The sequence below is a fragment of the Pelodiscus sinensis genome, chromosome 8 (assembly GCF_052426305.1).
Source record: "Pelodiscus sinensis isolate ZL-2025 chromosome 8, ASM5242630v1, whole genome shotgun sequence".
Lineage (NCBI taxonomy): Eukaryota > Metazoa > Chordata > Testudines > Trionychidae > Pelodiscus > Pelodiscus sinensis.
Window position 1 is genome coordinate 64955169 of NC_143059.1, and position 23536 is coordinate 64978704.

The 23536-nt window shown below is 43.1% G+C and overlaps 1 protein-coding gene across 7 annotated transcripts in view; it reads left to right on the forward strand.

The window, feature by feature from the left end:
* The first annotated feature begins 1283 nt into the window (after positions 1-1283).
* GPAM (glycerol-3-phosphate acyltransferase, mitochondrial) overlaps positions 1284-23536 on the forward strand; it is a 66371-nt gene continuing 44118 nt past the window's right edge. Inside the window, exons 1-5 of one of the 7 annotated variants that reach the window (XM_075935470.2) lie at positions 1284-1300; positions 2981-3143; positions 15630-15758; positions 17563-17685; positions 22025-22098. In XM_075935470.2, the coding sequence (XP_075791585.2) occupies positions 2982-3143; positions 15630-15758; positions 17563-17685; positions 22025-22098 (488 nt within the window). In that variant the 5' untranslated portion in view covers positions 1284-1300; position 2981. Of the gene's footprint in view, positions 1301-2980; positions 3144-12935; positions 13060-13102; positions 13122-14394; positions 15394-15629; positions 15759-16209; positions 16324-16378; positions 16504-17368; positions 17414-17562; positions 17686-22024; positions 22099-23536 lie in introns of those variants that run through there. The other 6 variants (XM_075935471.2, XM_075935473.2, XM_075935472.2 and 3 more) reach the window with 6 other exon arrangements.

The following is a 23536-nucleotide window of genomic DNA, read 5'->3' on the forward strand; positions in this document are numbered from 1 at the left end:
TCTATATTTTGAAATTAACGAGAAATCTGAGAGTTCAACATCTCTGAAAATTAGGTTACTATTTTAGGTTTATCCACATGGATTTAGGTGCATACATTTAGGCACACAAATCTGCATTAATATTTGTGTTTAGATTTAACTCATTCATTAAGTTATAATCGATAACATTTTTTATCATTTCTTCAGTAATACTCAGTTAAAGGATATAAGTGAATTTTCCTGAGCATTCACTTCAGAGTGATAAAATAATTTATAAATACATATTAATTTCAAGAAAGTTGCAATCCAAGTTCCTGATTCTATAAACATTTATGAAATTGCTCAAGTCAAGAACATAAGTATTAGCAGGATTGAGTGTGAAATATATTTTGGGTATCATGGATATTTTATCTTTTTGTTAATTATGATTGTTTTAGAACAAAAGATTGGAAAGAATACACATATGCCATTGTATTATGCATGTATACTTCAGTAAAAAGTTGAATGTCAACATCTTCTAAGGGCATAAAGGTTAAAATAAAACGTTGCTGTCTGCGAGACTGTTTAATATTTTTTGATCAAACTGAAAAGAGAATATGAAGGGGACAGATAGAGAAATTATGTGCCACCCTAAACTTGATAAAGAAGGATGAGTTGCAAATTAAGAATTGAAAGAAGATAAGTTTCTCTTGCTTGTTCTCTTTGAACCATTATTTCTGATAAGAAATATTTATTAGTCTTTGGAAGGCTCAATCTATCATCTTCATCGACGTTACCCTCTGTGGTACCAGTGGCGTGTATCTTGAAAGACATTTAGCACAAAACACCTTTTCTATCTCTTGGTACTTAAAAGTCACTTTTTGCCAGGCATGCTGATGTTGGAAACCATGTTTTTGGTGTTTGTTATTATTGCTGTAAGCCAGAAGGCACCACCCTCAGCACCTCTTGTTCCATCCAGGGCTACTGCTTCTTGTTGTTACTTGCAACTGTTACTCAAGATCCTGCCTAGTGCCTTGACTTTTCTGTTTACAGCAGAGTTTATGTGATCTGGCATAGCTGATTCTTTATTCTGAATGTCTATTGCATAACAATCCCTATACTACAGTTTCTTTGAGCTATCTTAACCAGGTTACAAAGATAAATGGTTTATGTAATGACTTTAATGAAATACTTTATAGAAGACAAATGTTTCAGAGCTATGCTAATTGGGAATAGATGTATGAGTTCGAAACTGGTCACAGAGGATTTATAGCTATCAGATTATCACTCAGACATAGCCATAAAGGAGTACGGTGCTGTACAGAGGAATCAAACACCAAAGGTGAGCTCCTGAGTCCTTTGACATCAACAAGAGTTTTGCTATTGACTTTGGTGGACCCAGGATTTCATTGCAATGTTCTTAGCTTAGACTGGATAAAACCTAAGAAGAACACGGGAGGAGACGATGAGATAAAATGAGAATAAGATTTCACAGTAAAAGGTCATGAGGTTGGTGGGTTTTGTATGCCACCCACAGTGCTAGCTTTCTTTGTAACATTCATTCCATATTCATTTTATGGAGCAGGATCAGTGTGTGTGTGTTGAGGGAGGGGAGGGGAAGGGGACGGGAAGGGGAGGCAGAATGTCAAAAGACAACATGGAATTGACTTTGAGCACAAGCTGTGATGGTCCTAGAATATTTGGGCCCTTGCAGTGTGGATGTTCCTCAAGTTTTATCAGGAAAATGGCCTTTTTTCCAACAAAACTCTGTAGTGTAGACATACAGAGTTTGGGCAATGGAATTGTAACTTGGAAAATTTACCAACTACAACAAAACAATTTCTTAATAAATTATAGAATGCAAAATTGGTGTCCGAAATTAACTAGTCCCCCTTTCCTTTACCTAGAAGAAAGAGAATTTTAAAATGTTAATAAAACTCAGAATCTCAGAGGTTTGATCTAATCCTGATCAGCATTTACCCTGATGTAAAACTGATGCAACTGTCAGGGAATTGCTCCCAATATATACCACGTCCATAAGCTCAATGTAAGGCCTGTTGTATGTTGAGTGGAACAGATTTTTTTTCCAGTTGTAAATCTCTGAAAGTAGAAGTTTGTAATGGAAATACTGATGTAGCATGTCACAGGAATCATCTCTCTAGAGCAATGGAAAAATTAATTTGTTCCTACTGAATCAGCTCTAATTAGTTGTCAATCATGTCTCAGTATTTCCCAAAAGAACTGACTTTAAGGAGGTAGGTTCATTTTAGGGTCTAGCTAATTCCCTTCTTGCAGGGGAAAAAGTATTTCTAAACTTGCTGTGCACTTAAGACCCAGTGCATTCTGCTCTCTGTGGGAAGAGTTTGGTATAGGAAGGAAAGGTTGAGGAGAGGCAAGGAGGAGTATATGGTCCTCCTATACTAGTCTAGGTCTCAAGGATGCATACAGAAATCCATCCCTAATCAAAGTGTTTTGTGAAGCAGCTAGTTAACATTTAAAACTCTTTGTATCTCTTGGCTTTTGCAGCTATCTCATGTTATTTACAGCATAGAAGATGCAATATGGTATTGGATATTGTGGGAGTTATAATGCTCTGACTGGGACATCTGAGGATTATAAAATCTAGAATGGTCTGCACTAAAATTATTATGCCTGAATCAGATCATTTAGAATGCCTTAAGAGTCCATAACTTTTACCAAATACTTCCAGAAAATTAACCATCTCCTTTCTGAAAACAGACCTGACTGGCAGCAGACCCTAACTTTCAGGCTGCAGGTCAGACTGTTTGAATTATTGTAAAACACCTGACGGACAAAAGCAAGCCCACATTAGCATGGCACTGGAGAAATAGAGCCCCCTCTCCCACACTCCTGGTGAATGACTTGAGTGCCTCTCTATAGTCTTGGTTGTGCTATGCCATAGCACCTATTGAAATGAGGTGTAGATGAAGCTGGGCAAATTTTGATAAAATTGTGGATTTGTGACTCATCTCTGTGATTTTTGTTTTTTTTTTTTTTCCAGAATGATCTGCACTGCCTGTCTCATGCTTCTTCCTCTTCTGTTCCCAATAAGGGTTTCCCCAGAGGGAAAGAAAGCAGCTCTTCATGTCTTGGAGGGAGGCCAGGCAATTGGAACGGGAAGAAATGGATCTTTGCACGTCCCACTGCAGGGGGCTTGGCAACAGGTAGTGAGCAAGGGGCCCTGAAAAAGAAAACAAAGAAGTCAGGGGAACCTGAGACATCTGTGAACACTGACACAAAACCAGCCTTATCCATAATACCCCACAGCATCCTAGTATGTGCTGCTCTTTCATTGATTTACAAATTGACATACAAAGGAGCAGATGAATACGATTCTGTCCCTACCCAAAGCTAACCAATGGCCAAAATGCAAGGGTGTTCTCAGCTCACTTTCTTGTAAACACTTTTTCAGATTTTAAAAAAGTCATGAGTAACACTGACATCTTTGCAGGGCATTTAAGCAAAGAAGGTCAAAGTCTGAATTATATACAGTAAACTATTCCCTTCTTGTCCTTAAGTGAGATGCCTCTCCAGATCAGGGTGAAGGTGGCAGGGAGTGCAGGGAATTTTGCATTTTTGCACTAAGGGCTCCATCTATTCTGTGGGATAGCATTAGTTTAAGTGCTGTCAATCACTGGCACTCATTCAAACCATACCAAGAAAGTCATATGGAAAAGTGAGGGCATTTTAAAATGCTTCTGCTGTAACTGCTTAATGGTGCTGTGATTGCAAGTTTAACAGCTTGCCATACTCTCATCGCAGTTCTACTGGTTTTAATTCACTTATGTTTTCTATTAGAACAAAAGCATTTTTTGTGCTAAAGCAAAGTGAATAACAAATAAAGGGAAAATCTAGGAATGGATTTATAGCTAACATGACCTTTATTGTTTCAAGATTACAGTAACAAAGATGATAGCTAGATGGGGAAAAAACTCCATGTGCTATGCTACACAAGAGAGAGTCACTGTACTTGTAATAAATTTTATATTAGTTCTCAAGATATGGGAGGTGAAATAGATGCAATGGAATCATCTGTCTTAAAATGAGATATAGGGGATAGCTGAACCATTATTGCTTACAGCCTTATCTGTCAATTTTATGGACTCTTGCCATTTTCAAATGTTCCTCATACATTATATACAAAAGTAATAACATTGACATTGAAGCTTGCCACTGCCAAATTGCATCTCTTTTAATGTTTATAATTCTTGAGTCACTGAAAACAACGGCGCTTTGTACATATCTTTACTCCCTCACCACATAGTTTTTGGTTTCCAAACTTTTGTAGCACTCCAAGGTTTGAAAGTGTCTTTTTAAACAAGATACATTGCATTCTTTTGTAAACATGTCTCTGTTAGTGAAAGCAACATCATGGGAATTGGTAAAAACTAGCTAGGAGCAGATAACGCATGCAGACTTGAAGAAAAGTGTTTCTTTCTCAAAACGATGATAGTTTTGTACAGTTTTGGACGTTTTAATGCTCAATCTAATCTTACATTTCTAAATTGGGGCCTAATCAATTTTAAAAGGATAAAAAATATACCCATTATCCCATCTTTATTCTCCTTTGAAAACTGCTAGATTAACGAAGCATCTTGCAAAATAGTCAAACAAAGCAAGAGGGTTGCCAGTTTGTCATATATGCAAATTATCTTCCTGGACTCACTGGCATAGAAAATATATTCCCTTAAGAAGAAGGGGAAAAAAATATGGCAGATCTTTTAAGAAGAAGGGGAAAAAATAAGTCTGCTCCTGTTCCTGCTCCCATTGAAATTAATGGCAAGACTACCACTGACTTTAGTAGAAGTGGGCTAGAGTCTCTGATCATATCAAAAGACAACTATATTTGAATTTTTGGAAATGATGCCGCCCTGAAAGTCCATGACTTTAGGGGCATTCCAAAATGTTCCCCCTTTGTGTGAGACCACAACAACAACCCCCAAATGACAAGCTTTGAATACTGATGAGATTTTACTATTAAGACTGAGGTTTTAAAACAAGTCTATCCAGTCGTACGAAAAGGTTTTCCTGAACTTATTTTTCCGAAGGACTAGTTTCAACACTCGTACAGATAAGTAATAGGATTGCTTTCAGGTAATGCAATAATATTATCAAAAGTTGGAAAATAGTTTAAAAATCATACCACAAATGCACACCGAGTCTTTCTTTGGAAAGCTGTTATACAGAATAAACTACACTTGAGTGTTTTTTTTTCTATTTTTTTTTTCTGATACCCTGAAGGAAAGTTTGTAATTACTATTCTTTCCCACTGGGACAAAATAGATTAACTACTTCCCCCAATAAGCTATATGGGGAATGCACACTACATCATATGACTCAAAAATGAAGATAAAACCATTAAAGCTGAGAGGACTGTGCTCCTGATTTTCTTGTTACTTATCTTATTGTAAACCAGAAGTAATTTTGTTGAAGTCAGAGACGTTATACTGGTCTAATAAAAATGTAAACAAAAGAAGAACCGTCTCCAGGGTCTACTAAATAGATTTTCTAAAATACATGGTAATTCTTCTTAAAAACAGTAATATGTAAACTAGCACATATGTTACACTTCATGAGTGAGACTGCATTCTCAGGGGGCTTGTCTACACTACTGTTACATTGATATAACTTGTGTCTTATCTGTGTGAAAAAATACCCCCTTGAATGATGTAAGTTACCTTGATTTAAAGTGGTGTCTTCTGCCAATATAGCTTTTGCCTCTGGTTGAGATGAAGTAATTTTGTTGACAAGAGAGCACTCTCCTGTTGACATGGCATGGCTTCACCAGCCGTGCTACCTCCATGCAGCTGTGCCAATGTAGCATGGTTGGGATGACAAGACCAGAGTAAATTTGGAATAATGTTACTGAAGACAGAAGAGTTTCTCCAAGATTATGAGTAAAACCAAAAGCTGTCTCTGGCCTCATGCCATGTCAGTGAATACTGTGTGAAATGAAAAGAATAATCAGAATTGCAGTTATATGCTTGTGACTGGTGGAACAGTATACTGAGCTGCTAGGTCATGTAATCTACAAAACTACATATCAACTAGTTAAAACAGTTAAATTATATCAAGTTTGGAAATGCTTAGATAAATATGGATAAAAATTAATTCCTTTACTAACACATTTTCTTAAAAATTGGATAGTCAAATGGCTTTCAACATAATCCAGTTGTTGAACCATTTTTTAAAACATATCTCTGATTTAGAGACCTATTCTGTTAGCTTTAATCACATGTATGGCTTCCCCACTCTGTATGTAATTCCATTAAAAACAGCAAGATTATTTGAAAAGCAAGTTGCTCTTCAACATGAGTAAGAGTGGTAAATTGGTTCTGAGCTCCCCCCGGACAGAGGCTGCTGGGAGAGAAGGGGCGGGAGAAGTTGCCGCAAAGCAGCCTCTGTCCTCCGGTAGCAGCCCTTGTCCATGGTAGGCCCAACCTCATAATGGACAGAGGCTGCTCTGCAGACAGAGGCAGCCAGGGCCCGCTGTGGGCAGAGGCTGCTTCACAGCAGCCTCCCCTGCCCTCCCCGCCTTGCACTGCTGCCTCCACAGTGCTGCCTCAACCGGCTTTTAAGGTGGTTCCCCCCAGCACTAGCTTCTGCTTCCCCCTGCTTGCTGCCTCTGATTCAGAGGCAGCAGGAGGGACTGGGGAAATGTGAGTAGTCAACTAGATTAGCCAATAAACGTAGGCTTATTGGTTAATTGTCTAGTCAACTATTTGTTGACATCCCTAGTATGAACATAGCCTCATATTATTAAGACATACTGGTCACGATAAGAAGTCAGATAGTGAGATGAGTATAAGGGGTCTACACGTGCCAAAGGGTCAGTAGAAAGATGTGTGATAGGAAAGTGCTGTGGCCTTATTTCATATCTACATTCTTAAATCCCTCCCAAATACATTTCTCATCCTGCTACACCCTCTCTTCTGATTTCTTGGTATATAAGTCACAATTTCTTTTTCCTTGCAGTTAGTGTTATTGGTCCAAATTAAGAGACAATGTGTAAAGGAGTATAAATTGGTGAATGCAAGTGTGTATGTTTATCTAAAGAATTAGTTAGCATCTAGCATAGACGGAATCAAGATACATTAAAGGAGTTTAAACTAGTTAATACATTTTGGGTGGGCAAGGGGATGCTGCACTTTATAGCATCATAAACTCCTTTAGATTCACTTAAACTCTACTTTGAATATGGCCCACAGAATCAAAGGGGCAAACTCTTCTCTCTCTTACCATATGTCCTGTGCCATCCCACAGTAATCAACGAGGCAGTAGTACTGTAAGGCTGTGTCTACACTGGCATGAATTTCCGGAAATGCTTAAAACGGAATACTATTCTGTTTTCAGTTTTTCCGGAAAAGGAGCATCTACATTGGCAGGCTGCTTTTCTGGAAAAGCCCTTTTTCCGGAAAAGCGTCTGTGGCCAATGTAGACGCGCTTTTCCGGAAAAGAGCCCCGATCGCCATTTTCGTGATCGGGGCTTTTTTGCGGAAAAGACTACTGGGCTGTCTACACTGGCCCTTTTCCGGAACAGTGTTCTGGAATAAGGACTTATGCCCGAGTGGGAGCAGAATAGTTTTTCCGGAATAGCGGCTGATTTTGTACAGTAGAGCATCGTTGCTTTTCCGGAAATTCAAGGGCCAGTGTAGACAGCTCGCAGCTTATTCCGGAAAAGCGGCTGATTTTCCGGAATAAGTGGCCCAGTGTAGACACAGCCTAAGTTTAACCTGAAGGGCATGAACCTATCTATGTTGACAATGTAGCAATCAAAATTGAATTACGAGAGCCGCTGGGGTTAGCTATCAATGTCAGTTATATGCATGTAACTCCTCAGTTGTTCCATTCTTCTATGCACAATGTGCCTCAGGAGACACATAACAAGGATTCACCACCGGATTTTGAGTTAAGTGGGTATAGTTACAACAAAATCCAATCCATTGTCCCATTCTTGCTGAAATCCTCCCATCGAAAAGTTGGTACAAGTTGTATCTCCCTTAACTGGGACACTCTGGTCCAGCAACATCCGTGGTCTGGCAGAACCACAGATGTTCCTGGACCACACAGCCCAGGTATAGAGAAGTCTGGCCCTGGGGCAGAAGCACAGCAGGAGGGCTGGCAACTCAGCAAGGAGCCCCATGTTGAGGAGGAAAGGGAAGGCAGTGCAACAGGAAGTTCTGACCCCAGTGGCTGGGCAGTGGCGGGGGGCCAGCAGTGGCTGTAGAGCTCCAGCCACGTTTTGGGAGCTCCAGCCATGGAGCTCTGGTCCCAGTGGCTGCCAAGTAAAATGGCAGCTAGAGAGCTCTGGTCCAGGGAGCCACAGCCAGCCAGGAGGCAGCGGGGCCAGGCTGGAGCCGTTGGGGGAGCAGTGTTCAGCACAGGCCATGAGTGGAGGGATCTCCCCTGATCCAGCAAATCCCCTCAATCATGGTACCAGGGCGGTCCAACCTATATGCATCCAAGCTCAGTAATCTTACGGTCTTATTTTCCAAAAGTGACTAATGATTTTGATGCCCAATATTTGAAGTATTTTCCAAGAACCTGAGTTCCATAGAGTGTTCAACATTGTAAAAATTAGGCTCCGTCACAGTGTCTCAAGGAGGGCTGCTGATGGAAGGGGGGGAGGGAGAAGGAAAAGGGGGCAGAAGCCCGAGGGCTTGGGGCTCCAGATTGCTGGCACTGCTACTTTGGCAGGCATCAAGCAGCAGCAGCCCGAATCGTGGGTCCTTTAAAATGTCACTGGTGCCCCACACGGGCGATGATCTGGGCGATACTGAGGGCTGGTTGGGTGAGGTGTAGTGCAGTCCAAGGGGCAATGAATCCTGGCTGCCCTTAGCACTGTCCCTTCTGCCAAGGCCCTGCTCCTTCCGGGAACCCAGAGCCAAGCCCTCCCTACTGTTGCCAGATTTGGTCTCAAGTGGGCCACCCGAAAAAGAGAGACCCAAAATCACTAGTCACTTTTGAATATATAGGTAGTGATAATTATAGAACTGGCTATATGGGAAACATTCAGTATGCTAATTCACTATTGGAAACATGCGTGTCCTAATTAAGGCCAGAGAACTTCCCATTTCTATATTATTTTGATCTCTTGAAGGCCATAAACATTTCCTTCTACAGACTTATCCTTAGCTGAGTTACAATGTTTTCATGGCCACAGATACTTCCTTTTTAATATAACATGTTTCTTACGTATTCATAGTATGCATTTGCAGCTTGAAAAACAGGTTTTCTTTTGTTCTAGTCTTTTGCATAGACAGCATTGCAACAGCAAGAGAAAAACAACAACCCTCTTCTTGCTGAATCTTAAAGTGAAACCTGGATACAAATGAAGCACCTCTGTTGCATAAGCTAAAGGAGATTCTCTATTAGGTATAAACAGTAACACAACACTGATATTCTCCTGTCAGTTTCCAGATGTGGGAGGGCATGACTGCTTAAGTAAGGAGGTGATGGTATTATCGATGGATATTTTTGCTAAAGTAAATCTGACAAAGTTAGTACCATTTTTGTCAGCTATGGTATGTTGGTAGCAGGATCTGGTTCTCATGCACCATGAAGTTATTTAAACCTGTACAAAGTGGGTGAAAAACGCTGTTATTTTGATTTGGTAGTACTTTATGCCCACCTTGCACAGGGCAAGGCTGTGAAGACTCTGACCTTCAGATTTTAATGTAGTAGCAATTCCTTCCATGGATATTTAGCTTAGACTAGGAGAAAGGGAGTTGGTGTCTCTAATCCAGTACTTTCAAATCCAGAAAGAATTACTGGTTCAGGATCGATTTGTGTCTAGCAACCTCAATAAACATTCATTAAAGCTAAGTTATTTTTCCCCTCTGCTATTTGTCTTGAATTTCATCTGATTTTTTCATTTTTAAGATAAATCCAGCTCTCTGTAAATCATTGAAAACAAATGAACACCATATCACATACCTTGTACATGCAATCCTGATTTGGAAGCACAATTATCATAATCCTGCCTATGTTTCAGCAATATATGCTTTAGGGATTAAACAATTACATCATTGCCTCAAATTATAGTTTGTGATTAAAATTAGCACATGGAAAATATTACCCCATCCAGGTGATGCAAGATTTCTCATGATTCCTCAAATATATAAATTAAGCAATAATCAGCCATGCTATTCTATTAACATAGAACCATTCTTTAAAATACTGATCAAACTAAAAGATTATTTGTAATCTGTTACCTCATCAATAATTGTCTGTTATAGTTTGTGTGTCATGAATGGCCTTTTCAGAAGAATTAAGCAAATCAGTGGGAGCACTGAGTGTTCAACATCTCTGAAAACTGAGCCATAAATTGTCTCTTGTTATGTACAGGTTGGATCTCCCTGGTTCAGCACCCTCGGGACCTAGATGAGGGATTTTTCTGGACCAGGGGAGGTCATTACAGGACACTGCTGCCCCCCTCCCTGGCTTGTCGATGCTCCCCAAGGGCTTCCCCCGCAGCCCAGTTGAGCCATGTGCTGGCTCCTGCTCTCCTCTGCAGTCTGACTCAGCAGTACACCAGCTCCTGGGTCCCCACCCTCCTGCAGAGCGCTTTTACTCTCTAATCCTGGAACATCCATGGTCCGGCATGACCACAGATGTTGCTGGAACAGAGAATTATGGATTTTAGAGGTGCAACTTGTACTTGTATCAAGCCAAACATGGTGGAGCAGGCTCTGATCTTGGTTAGGCCTCAAGGCAGTAGTGTAACAATAATACTATTACTAAAAGCACACTATTTCTTTTTCAACTGCCATTAAACTTCTATTTCCTTTTGGAAATTGCCTATTGAGATACTTTCTAAGAACGGGGGAATTGGGGATGAGGGGAGGGAAGCTGCCTATTTAGTCATTTACTGTTGATTTGAACTTTATTTTACATATGTTATAAAGAACAATGAAGAAACAACTAACCATTTTAGAGCCAGCAATATTATAATTAGATTTTCCTATAATTAGTATGCATTCTTGTTACAGAGGCACCTAGGGGTCCCAAATGAAAATGGAACCCTATTGTGGTTGGCACGGTAGAAACAGAGTAAGAGACAGTGCCTGCCACAAAGATCTTACCAACTAAATAGACAAGGTGGGAGGGTATGGGTTTTAGTGCTGAGCAGGAGAGGTCAGTGCTGGATATTAGGATGCTGAAGAGCGGGCTTGAGGGTGGGTATAGAGTTTGGGGTGGTTGCTTTAAGGTAAGAGAGAGGATGGTGGATGGGGTTGGTGCTGTTAATGATTAGGAGGATGGAGGACTGTTGCTGAGCAGCATGGATAACGGGATGCGGAATATGGTGGACAGTAGGTATGGAGTTGATTCTAGATAGGCAATAGGAAATTAGTGTTAAATAGCCTGAACAATGAGACGGTCGGCAGCTGGGGGGGAGGATGGTAAATACCATGATGTGAGAGTGGTGTACATATAGAGGTGATGTGATGGGAAGGGGAGTTAATGGTGGGGTAAGAGATTGATGCAGAGCTAGGCTACAGAAACTACAGGCAGTCCCCGGTTACGTACAAGATAGGGACTGTAGGTTTGTTCTTAAGTTGAATCTGTATGTAAGTCGGAACTGGCGTCAGCTGCTGCTGAAACTGATCAGTTTCAACCGCGACTGAATCTGGATGCCAGTTCTGACTTACATACAGATTCAACTTAAGAAACCCAGGCGTTCCCAAGTCAGCTGCTGCTGAAACTGATCAGCAGCTGATTCCAGGAAGCCTGGGGCAGAGCAACATTGCCTCGGGCTTCCTGTAGTCAGCCCCTGGTCACTTTCAGCAGCGGCTGACTTGGGGATGCCTGGGGCAGAGCAGCTGGGGTGCTGCTGGGTTGCTCCAGTAGCGCGGCTCCTCGGCGCTACTGGAGCAACCCAGCAGCACCCCAGCTGCTCTGCCCCAGGCGTCCTGATTCAGCCGCTGCTGAAACTGACCAGCAGCGGCTGAATCAGGACGCCTGGGGCAGAGCAGCTGGGGTGCTGCTGGGTTGGTCCGGAGCGGCGCTGCGGGACCAACCCAGCAGCCCCCAGCTGCTCTACCCCAGGGGTAGGCAAGAAAAGGCTGGTCTGCTGGGGGGGGGGCACTAGCTGCACCCCCCCCCCCAGCAGACCAGGGAGACGGGGGTGGCAGGACCGCCCAAGTCCTCCACAGCTTTGCTTCGTCTCCCTGGTCTGCTGACCTGGGAGATGTGGAGCAAAGCCGCAGAGCACGCGGGCAGCGGGACAGTCCAGGCGTGCTGCGGCTGTCCCACTGCTGGCGTGCTCCGAGGCTTTGCTCCCCATCTCCCTGGTCTGCTGGTCAGACCAGGGAGACGGGGAGCAAAGCCGTGGAGCATGCCCGCAGCGGGACAGCCCAAGAGCGCCTGGGCTGTCCCCCGTGGGCGTGCTCCGCGGCTTTGCTCCCCGTCTCCCTGGTCTGCTGGTCGGGAGACGGGGAGCAAAGCCGTGGAGCACGCCCGCAGGGGGACAGCTCAAGCGCGCCCGGGCTGTCCTGCTGCGGGCGTGCTCCAAGGCTTTGCTCCCCATCTCCTTGCAGACCAGGGAGACGGGGGCAGCTTTTCTCGCCCCGGAGGACGGGGGCGGCGGACCGTGGCGCATCTGGGCGTCCTGCCGCTCCCGTCCTCCGGGGCGAGAAAAGCCCCGTTCATAACTGCAGATCCGCGTAACTCGGGGACTGCCTGTAAGTGCAATGAGGGGCGGAGGTCTGTGCGGGTCTGGGATGTGGGGTGGGGGGGAAGGTGCAGTGAGGGATGGAGGGTCTGTGCGCAGTTGGGACATGGGGGGTGCAATGGGGGGGTCTGCGCGGTTGGGGGGCGGTGCAGTGAGGGGGGGGCTGTGCGCGGTTGGGGCGGGGGGACCAGTGCGGGGGGGGGGGGGACGGGGCTGGGTTGCGTGACACTGTGTGAGCGGGGGCGGGGAGAGCGGCGCGGGGGGGGGGGGGAGGGGCCGCGTGCCCGCGGGGCACCATGGCGACGGGCGCTCAGGAATTGCGTCAGGCCGCCGGCGCCGCCTCAGCGGGCGCGTGTCCTTGTGCCGGCCGCTGCCGGGAGCGCGCGCAGGAGCCGGCGCTCGGGCCCGTGAGTAGCAGAGGGGCAGGCGGGGGGCTCCTCACCCACAGCACCGGCGGGAGTCCCTGTGGGTGAGAGGGGGGGTGGGGGAGGGGGTGCAGGGGGAATAGCGAGTGTGTGTGTGTGTGTGTGTGTGTAGGGGGAATAGTGAGTGTGTGTGTGTGTAGGGGGAATAGTGGGGGGCAGGGGGAATAGTGAGTGTGTGTGTGTGTGTGTGTGTGTGTAGGGGGAATAGTGAGTGTGTGGGTGTGTAGGGGGAATAGTGGGGGGCAGGGGGAATAGTGAGTGTGTGTGTGTAGGGGGACTAGTGGGGGGGCAGGGGGAATAGTGAGTGTGTGTGTGTGTAGGGGGAATAGTGGGGGGCAGGGGGAATAGTGAGTGTGTGTAGGGGGAATAGTGAGTGTGTGGGTGTGTAGGGGGAATAGTGAGTGTGTGGGTGTGTAGGGGGAATAGTGGGGGGCAGGGGGAATAGTGAGTGTGTGTGTGTGTAGGGGGACTAGTGGGGGGGCAGGGGGAATAGTGAGTGTGTGTGTGTGTAGGGGGACTAGTGGGGGGGCAGGGGGAATAGTGAGTGTGTGTGTGTGTAGGGGGAATAGTGGGGGGCAGGGGGAATAGTGAGTGTGGGGGTGCAGAGGTGGGGGTGCTGCACAAAGGACTAGTGTGGGGGGACAGTGGTGGGGGAGAGTGTGGGGGCAGGGGAGGGCAGTGTGCGTGGCTGCGGCTGGCTGTTCTGAAGAGCTGTCATGGGATGCAGCAAACCCTGACTGCAGAGGTTCAAACTAGATTCTGTATTGAAGGTCGGGAGCAGAGGCTGGGAGCCTTCTGGAGACTGGCTTCTCTTTGCCCTTTCACACACATTTTTGCTCTCGCCAGTGAAACCACAAACCTTTATTGCACCTTGCTGATTCTGTCCTATCTGCTCTCCTGCTCCATGGGAGCTTCAGCAGGACAGTGCCCTTTCTTTGCCAGTATGGCCTGCTCCTCCTCCTCCATTGCCTTTGTGTGAGCTTCAGCCCCGTTCCCCTTGGCAGTTTGCCCCTCGATTGCTCAGGAATGTTCTGCCCCACATACTGGTGCTCAGCATTTGTACTTTTATTTTTGGCAGATCTTTTGATCGGCTGTGTAATTTTACTCTGTGCTCATTCAGAGGATAAGGTTTTTAATAGGAATGCTGGAAGATTTTTTTTCTCTGTAGATTTATGTATGAAATTCCCATTGCTTAAATAGCTTTTTATTTCCATTATATGACTTCAATTGGTTGTGTATGCACACAAATGTGGCCCACGAGACCCATAAGTGAGTTAGGGGACATGTCTTTCTGAATATGGCTGATAATTGTATTTGTATTTATGGGCTCCTTAGAGTAATTAGTGTGTTTAAGAGCCAGTAAAGCAAAAGGCCAATAAAGGCTTTGAACCTGCAAAAATTTATTGCTATGTAACTTTTTGTATTCACAATGTGTAAAGTTGAGCAGTGTATAAATATTTACAGGATTGGGGTCAAAGGACCTAATCCTATAAAATCCCTACATTCAAAATTTTCATTTAAGTTGAGTATTTTGTGCATAGAGTGCTTGCACGATAGGTCCAGAATCGTGGAATTGTAGAGCTAAAGGGAACTTCACATTTTATCCAGTCCATTTGTCTCTGCTGAGGCTGGTTGTTTGCCTGGGATCGAGATTAAATGAAGTAAAATTTTAGATGAGTGATTTTAGTATTTGATCCTACCAATGTTTATATGCAAGAACATGCCCATTGAGTTTAGTGGAGAGTACTCCTATATGCATTTGCAGGATCAGAGCTTTAAAATATTTCTCTGTGATAATAAATGAAAGAATCAGCATTCACTTTTCCTACTCTGTATGTTGAGTATAAATTGATATCTTATGAAATATAACTCACAATTCATACTTAATACTGATATTTGATGTCAAAATGACTGACCTCATACAAATGCTTACAGTAACGCTCTTCTTTTAAAGCTTTTGTTATTATTCTTTCATGGAGTGATAGTAACGTATTATGTTTGATGGAATATTCCATTTAAAAAGGATTATCTTAATACAGGCTTTTCCACATGCAGCATAGACCTGTGTGAATATTGTTTATGTGCTAGTAATGAGTGGAATTTTATAGGCACATACAATATGAATCTTGCCCCAAGGCTTTTTAAATCTTGTTTGGACGCTTAGTCTAGCTCAGAAACATGGAATACACTGGCTGATGTTGCAAGAAGAAAGCACTTCTGAAACACTTTATGTACAAAAGATGTCCCTGAGAGACAGTTGATAAAAGAGTGACATCATACAATATAAGAAGAGTATGAACAGCTTCTAGAGCAAAGGTATCCTTTGGGTTAGAACAAGGGAATGCGCACAGGGAGTTAATGGGTCTTTTCATCTAGGCATGCTGTTTGCGCTGTTTAGCTCATTTACTGTGTTGATACAGCTGCTTGTACCAATCCCTGAGAGAATCACTCTAGAACTTCATGAGAGATGTGATGATACAGGAAACTAGTTTATTATGAATTATTTATAATTGTTAATTACTCTTCACAAAAATACACATTTTGCCTTTTAGCCTGTGGTCTTAGATTTGTGGTGTGTCATGGATGAGGCTGCTTTGTCCCTTGGAACAATAGATGTTTCCTATTTGTCCTCTTCAGCAGAATATGCTGTCACTAGATGTAAGCACTCTAGTGAAGAATGGGTAAGTAAAAATATGCATGTTAGTCCTCAAGATTTTTTATTTTCCTTTACTTAATATGTATAAGATGAAATTTACTTTTTCTTTTCTTTTCTTGAAGATTGAGGATAAGTCTCTTATGTACATTATACAGTTTCTTCCAATACTTGACTTAGAAATTGGTGGTGAACAAAGAGTATAATGCTATGGGTGAGACCGGTATTGCTGGGTAATAGAACACCTTCATTTTATCAGGCTTAGAAGAAATAGTGTTAATATCCCCAGAGCCTTGTGATATATTTATTAATAATTTTATATAGCTATTGAAATGGTTTCTTATAAGAGCTGCAGGGAGTTTGGTGAACATTATTAGAGAGGTAGTTGCAGTTGCACAGGCTGTTCTGCAAAAGGACTTAAGACTTGGAATATATGAAAGGGACAGTGAAGAGATTAGATTGGGAGGAGCATAAGGAGCAGCATTGTTGTAGGAGGAGATGATGTAGCAATGTAGGCAGGGTGGAATTGTCGTGCTCTAAAGATGAGAAGTTTTGAACTTGGAACTTGATACAGAAGAAAAGTTGAAAACATGGTCAGAGTTGAGAGAAAGGATGTTGATTTTGGCAATTGTGTTTTGGATCCAGCTAGAAGTGGAGAGGATGGGAGGGGGCAGGCGGCAGTAATTGAGACAAGATTATGGGAGAATGGGGATACTGGCATGCACAAGACAGGAAGAAAAGGATTTTGTAGAGAAAGTAGCAAGGGCCTAAATGTGAGGGTTTTGACATTAAGGTTTTGAGTTTGATGGTGGTATTGTTAATAGATGGGGATGATGAAAGTATAACATCTAAATGTTTGTTTCATTTCTGAAAGAAAACTATTGGGAAGGAATATTAGCCAATTCATGTTATTACCCAATGAATATTTCAATTTTTAATATGAACTCCTGCCTTGGTTTTCACTACCTGGTTGTTTCTGATTATGTGATTTTTCTAGCTGAGTGTATGATAATACCTATTTAGGATTTCTAACACTTATACATACTACTTGGAAGGTACCACTGACAATTTGCTTTGCTCCAATCTCATGTGTCATGTTTAATATTTTTGGGCTTATGTTGTTTTCTCCTTTGGAATTCTATGGTTGCCCTTTTTTAAATCAAAGTTATAGCAGAAGATTTTGTAATTCAGTTGAGCACAGTGGTCCTGAGCCAGCATCCACAGGCAAATAATGTTACTATTGATTTCAATGGGAATTATGCTGTAGTTAAGAATTACATGGAGTTCTGATCTTCTTGTTACTGATTTGCTGTACTTGTGAATTTTTAAAAATCAGCCTAAGGAAGTAGGCGTTTGTATAGTACAGTAGTTATTTTTGCATATGGCTGTTGACACACAACCTATAAACACTGTAGTGTCGAGTTGGTGAAGTTTTTAGGCATTGTCATCTTACAACTTTAAAAGGGCATTGGCCAATGAGTAATTGAAGTGCAACAACCCTACATTATTAAAATGAAATCTGATGTACTGTTCATTGTACATTCTGTTAACTTATTACACTTGTTAATTTCTCATCTGTTTCTAGTTAGCTTAATGCCAATTTCATTTTCAGCTTTTCAGGCATCAGGACAATAATGCAGTGTTAGGGATGTAATGCTGCTGTGGAATGTAAGGTGGTTTTTGGTGTGTATCAGTTGGAATTTTAGGAAAAAAATAATGGAAACATTTCTATTGGCCTTAGGTTGAAAAATATATCTGGTAGTATCTTTAAAATATTTTCTCAGTAGTGGATAATTGTATCATTTTTTGTGTGTCATTTTTGTGTTTCCTAGGGAGAGTGCAATTCGAGGCCTACTGTCTTCCGATCTGCGACTTTAAATTGGAAAGAGACACTGCTGAGCAGAAAAAGGCCATTTGTGGGACGCTGTTGCTACATGTGTACTCCCCAAAGCCGGGTAAGAAGATTATGAATTGGATTATATTTGACTATAAGAAGTTGAAACATGTGATTACAATGTATTGGAGTTTCACTAGTTTATTCATTTTCAGAATTAAGGTCACGATGTTATTAATCTGTACAGAGAGATGAATTGTTACTTCTCTTTTGTTTGCTTAGTAGTTTGAATTACCTTTCTCAGAACATGATCATAAAATTTGGAGATGTGAAAAGACCTTTTGTGATGTCTTGTCTGCCTTCCAATGCAGAATTCCCTGTACTACATTCTGTGTGAGAAATAGTATTTGAGAGTTTTGTGGAAAAACTCTTTTGCTGTGCAGTGTCATTTACAAAGGTGTTATCAATGTAAATTTAATGCTAAAGAAAGGTATTCATCTTCAAAAAACACAATCTTAACATCCCCTCTATATCCCTAGAATAATTAGTCTGGCTATTGGTCTTGAAAGCTGTTTGTACTCTCCCAGCAATATGCTTCACCATTGACCTGAAGGAACCAAGTTTAGGTTTGAGAAGACAATTGAGTTTTCAGACCCAGATAATTCTTGGCTTCTCTGTTGAGCCTGACAACAAGAAATGCCAATAGTGATAATGTTTGTGATGTTTTCAATCAAGATACTCAAGTAACAGATGGTCTGCAAGATGGCTTTAAAAAGTGTTCTGCTAAACTTTTAAACTAGTGAATGAGCTTTTGAAAGCATGCTTATATGAAATGGCCCATTTTTAGTTGACAGATATGTACTGCTTCATTGTTTTTGCAGACACAGACTAACATAGCTACCCCTCTGAGACTTTTCATTTTTATGTAATTATATTTTGTAGATTCACAGAACTTAGATCGAGAAAGGCATAGTAGATTATTTGATTTTAGTCTGAGCTTCTCTTGGCTCTTACATTTTACCCAGTTGCCCTTGTAGTGAGGCTGGTAACTTGTGTTTGACTAAAGTAAGAATTTGTTGCATTCAGTGACAAAAGAACATTTTTGCATCTGTTAATTCCTGCCACCAGAGTAGGAATGGGCAACAACAACAAATCAATGCAGGGGATAAAACTCCAAATGGACTGTGAAGAACTATCTTTGGTATGATATTTGGAAAAATATAAGGACTTGCATATGCTTAAGGGATTTGCACCTCATATGCTTTTGCAATGCTTTTATAACTTGCCATTTAAAAACCATTTTTGATTGGATTTAACTTTGGAGCCAGCTTAATACTGAGAGCAAACTTTTTTTTTCTGTCTCAAGCATCAAACTTGTTGTTAATGGGTCATTTATAGGGCCACTTAACCCCATTTTCTTTTAACTATGCCATTAGTTGTACCTATGCTTCCTCTCTAAAACCACAGGGTTGGCTAGATAGAAATGAGGGCAACATTTGAGGGAGGTTAGATAGGCATGACTAAGGAGATGATGGTTAATGTGATGGAATACATACAGAATATTTCATTGCTGTTTTTACAGTCAGTTTTCAGATGAGAATGTCTGTTTAAAGTTAAATTTGAAAAGGAAGAGGAGAATACTACATCAATTGACAATGATCCAGTGATTTTTTTGAGGTTGGCTTCGTATGCTATATATGATTTCAGGGGAGTTTTCTGCTAGGAATGTTAAATAGGGATTAATTTAATAATTGTTTAACCACATCAAATCTTAGCAGTTACATGATTATTCGATAGTCTCTGGGGGCCAGGCTAGCAGCTAGTGTGTTCTCAGCCCCACGCCCGGGGAGCCCCCTGCCATCTTGTACTGCTGCCTCTGTGCTTTGACAACATATACCCACAATCACGTACTACTCTGTCTTGCTGTTTTGTTCCCATCAGGCACTTGAAGCCTAACTCAGAAGGCAAAGGGGCGACAGGAACTGTGGGATAGCTACCCACATTGCATAATGTCAGAGCTGCTGTCTGCAGCACACAGTGGCAGGTGGGAGCCAGTTCACAAGGGGAGCTGATAGAGGCAGCAGTGTGGGAGGGAGCAGGCAGAACTGGTGCTCAGGGAGAGCTGGCTTTTAACCCGTTTTCCCCAGAGCACTGGTTCCACTCCCCTCTGCCCCGCCTCTTTAGCAGGCAGCAAGGGGAGGCAGGTTCCTCTGCAGGAGTTGGTATGCATGAGGAGCCTGCTTGAAAGCTGGCTTCTTGTGTATACGGCTCCTGCCTGTGCTCCCTCACCCTCAGCACTGCTCCGCACGGACACTAGCTCCCTCCTCCCCCCATTCTTAGCTGCCTCTGATACTGAGGCAGCGGTGGCGGGGGGAAGAGTGCGTGTAATCGATAGGATTAATCAATAATCCTAGGTTTATTGGTTAAGTGTGTAGTCAATTACACATGAAATCCCTATTCTCTGCAGCAGTGTGCATTATGTCCTTTGCAAATTGTATTGTCACAATACCTTGAAGGATGTCTGTGGCATCAGACATTCTTCAGATAATCTCAGAGCATGCTTGTACAATATACTTGATACTTAATTTTCTAGAAGGGAAATAGCTGTATAAAATATATAGATATTTTTATAGACTTTTCATCAGATCTTAGTGCTTTAAAAAAGAGGTCAATATCATTATAATCACTTTATGGATGAGGAAACTGAGGCATAGAGCAGTGAAGTGACTTCTCCAAAGAGGCTGTTGGTATAGTGGGAGAGAGAACCCAGGTTTCCAGAGTCCCAGTCTAGTGCTATAGCCACTAAGCAATACTTCCACTCCTTTGCCTCATGTTGTTCTTAGCCAAGTTTTTTTCCATCCCTGTTTCAGCCACATTGACAAAGCTTTCTAACATGAGTTCTCCCTTCCTAGGACCTTATTGATTCATGTGCTTTATTTCTTTTGTATAGTAGATCGCAGGAATTTAGGTTTTGTACTTTAGCCAATGCCTAGATTTTAGGGAGGATCACCTTCAGTTCTTTACTGTAGAAATGGGCGACAGTATTAACTATAAACCTCCTTTCGCACATGGTGTACTTGATCCAGAGGATTTGACTGCCATGACATTTATATTGTGTATCTCTATGTTGCATCTGCTTAGACCAGGTCTGAATCTGACCTCAGATTCCAGTCTGAAACATCACTTCATTATTTGTCTTTGCACAAATGCTGGATAATGTATTTTGCTCTTAATACTGTATTCTGGCTTTGTAGATACACTCTGGGCCTAAACTCTAACAGGTATTGCACTTAGACCTTCCCACTAGGGATGTAAAATCCCATTTCATCAGTTAACTGATTAAATGTTCAGTTTAACTGGTTAACTGATTAAACAAGGGCAGGCAGGGAGGCTCCCGGACAGGAGATGCTCCAGCCCAGCAGCTCCCAGACCCATGTGGCTGCAGCTTCCTACCCTGTGCGGGGCTGCTGGCTCCCACTTACCCATTAACATCCTACTTCCCACCAGAAAAAAATCCATTGTTTGTGTTATGCATCAGATGAGTGTACATACTCAGATCATGACCTGCATCTGTCTTGTAGCTAGTCTACTATATATTTGAGGGAGTGAGTCTGTCTATTCAAGAACTCCTCCTAAACAGTAAGAGCTAGGACCACCAAATTCGGTATGCAGCTTCCTCTTATAACTTAAAGCAAGGTCAGGGTTTAGTTGTACCAGGACAATGGGATGTGCTTGGAATGGGTTTGCTTCTCATAAAACCATTCAGAAAAGAGACTGAATCACCAGGAAGGTGAAAAGAAGCTGGCTGGGGGCTCTCCCTCCACCCCTTCGACTGCCCCAGATCAGAGTCTTTTACCCCTTTTAGTATGGGAATGTTGCTGGCTGTTCCCCTTCATCAGAGGGAAAGGGTACAGTTTGCTGCATTCTTTATTCTGGCTGAGGAGCACATGGGGTAGATGAATGTAGACCTGTTGCCCAGCTCGGGGACATGAATCCCTCTCCCAACTGTGTGCACTAGAACTGCAGTGTCCATAGAGAAATGCTTCTCACTTGAACCCAAGCTGCTGTGTTGAAACAGGGCTGAGGTAGTCCACTCTTACTGCAGTGGCCTGCATACCGTGAACCCCTTATGCCCAGCCTCACCCCAGAAGAATGGTTTAAGTGAAGCACATACATTTTCATTTTATCCCCCACCAAATTAATTGAATTAAGTGCCCGAGCAATGCCAAGTAAATCTTCTAGTATTCTGTAACCCTGATTGTTTTCCCATTTAAGTGATTAGATAGGTTTGTTCAATCCAAACTAGTATTTTGTTTTTCTATGATTTTCACTATTTGGCAATGTGCCCCAGGCTAAAAAGTGAGGGTTATTGTCTTTCTGTGTATGGACATGGATTTACTTTGTACCCAGGCTCATATCATTTTCTGATATTCATCTTTTCTCTCATTTTGTTTTGGTAGGATAAGCTTTTCAATGCAAGTATCCCTTCTTTGGGCCTACGCAATGTCATCTATATCAATGAAACACACACAAGGTAAGTCTTAGAAGGGTAGTCATATTAATCTGTATATACAAAAACAGTGAGGAATCCAGTGGCACCTTAAAGACTATTTGGGCATGAGCTTTTGTTAATAAAAATCTCTTTGTGAAAAGCATGGAGTGGATGTGTTCCATGCATCAAATAAAGTGGTTTTTACTCTCAAAAGGTTATGTCCAAATAAATCTGTTATTCTTTAAGGTGCCACTGGACTCCTTGTTTTTACACAAGGTATGTTAAACTATTTCCAGTATAACTTATCATCTTTTCTTTGTCTTGCTGGATCTCTTGGCAGAGAAACCGCCAAGAAAGATTTAACAGCTTCTTAAGGGATTGAATGCTTGAATCAGTGCTGAATTTTAGGGGATGTCAGCATGTGTAGACAACTACACGATTAACTGTTAAGCCTGGGTTTATTGGTTAATCTTGTCAACTACATGTACCCCATTCTTTGCTGCCTTTGTGAGGGGGGTGGGAGCCAGTGCCTGTGAGGAGCTGGCTTAAAAGTTGGCTCACCATGAGCAGGGCTCACCAAGCTGTGGCGAGCCCCACTCACCAGCTGCGCGGTTCTGCGCATGTGCAGATCGCTCCGTGCTGGCTCTTCCGGGGTGTAATGTACTTGCCACGGGCAAGTAGAATACATTATTTGTCGAGCCCTGACTGTGAGCACCGGATCTGCCTGCTCCCCCGCATCCCATGCCACTGCTTCTGATAGGCAGCAGTGTGGAGGGTTAGGGGGACAGGATGGAGCCAATAAGCATGGGGATCCAGCTCTGTGGACCCACCCCCACCCCCCGTCTCCTACAGTGGGAGTAGGGGGGGATGAAGGAGCCAGTGTTGCAGGCATCTGGCTTAAAAGTTGGTTCCTCCCAGCACCAGCTCCCCAGTGCCACCTGCCACCCCTCCAAGCACTGCTGCCTATATCAGAGACAGCAGCGTGAGGGTGGGGGAATGCTACAAAGCAGCCCCTGTCTGTGGGGGGGGCAGGGTCCGAGCTCCCCGCGGACAGAGGCTCGGAGTAGCTTCTCGGCAGTGAGCCAAGGCCTGCCTCAGACAGAGGTTGCTCCGTGGCATCAGTCCCTGTCCATGTGGTGGTGGGGGAGGTGTCTGAGCTCCCCGTGGACAGGGTCTCATGCAGCGAAGCAGCCTCTGTCTTGCGGAGAACTCGAACCCCCCCATGGATGGGGCTGCTGCCTCTGATAAGCAGCTGGTCTGCACGAGAAGCTGTTTTTTTAAACAGGCTCCCCTTACAGACTGGCTCTGCCTGCCACCAGATTTCAGGAGGCTCCCGGGTTTGGAACGCAATGGCTTCCAGCCCTGCCCCTGGGGGCTATGGAACAGTCATGTAGCTGCTAAGATTTCATGAGGGTACAAGACTATTCATTTACCTGATAGCTAATATCCCCACTGAATTTATTGCAGCAATAAAATCTGT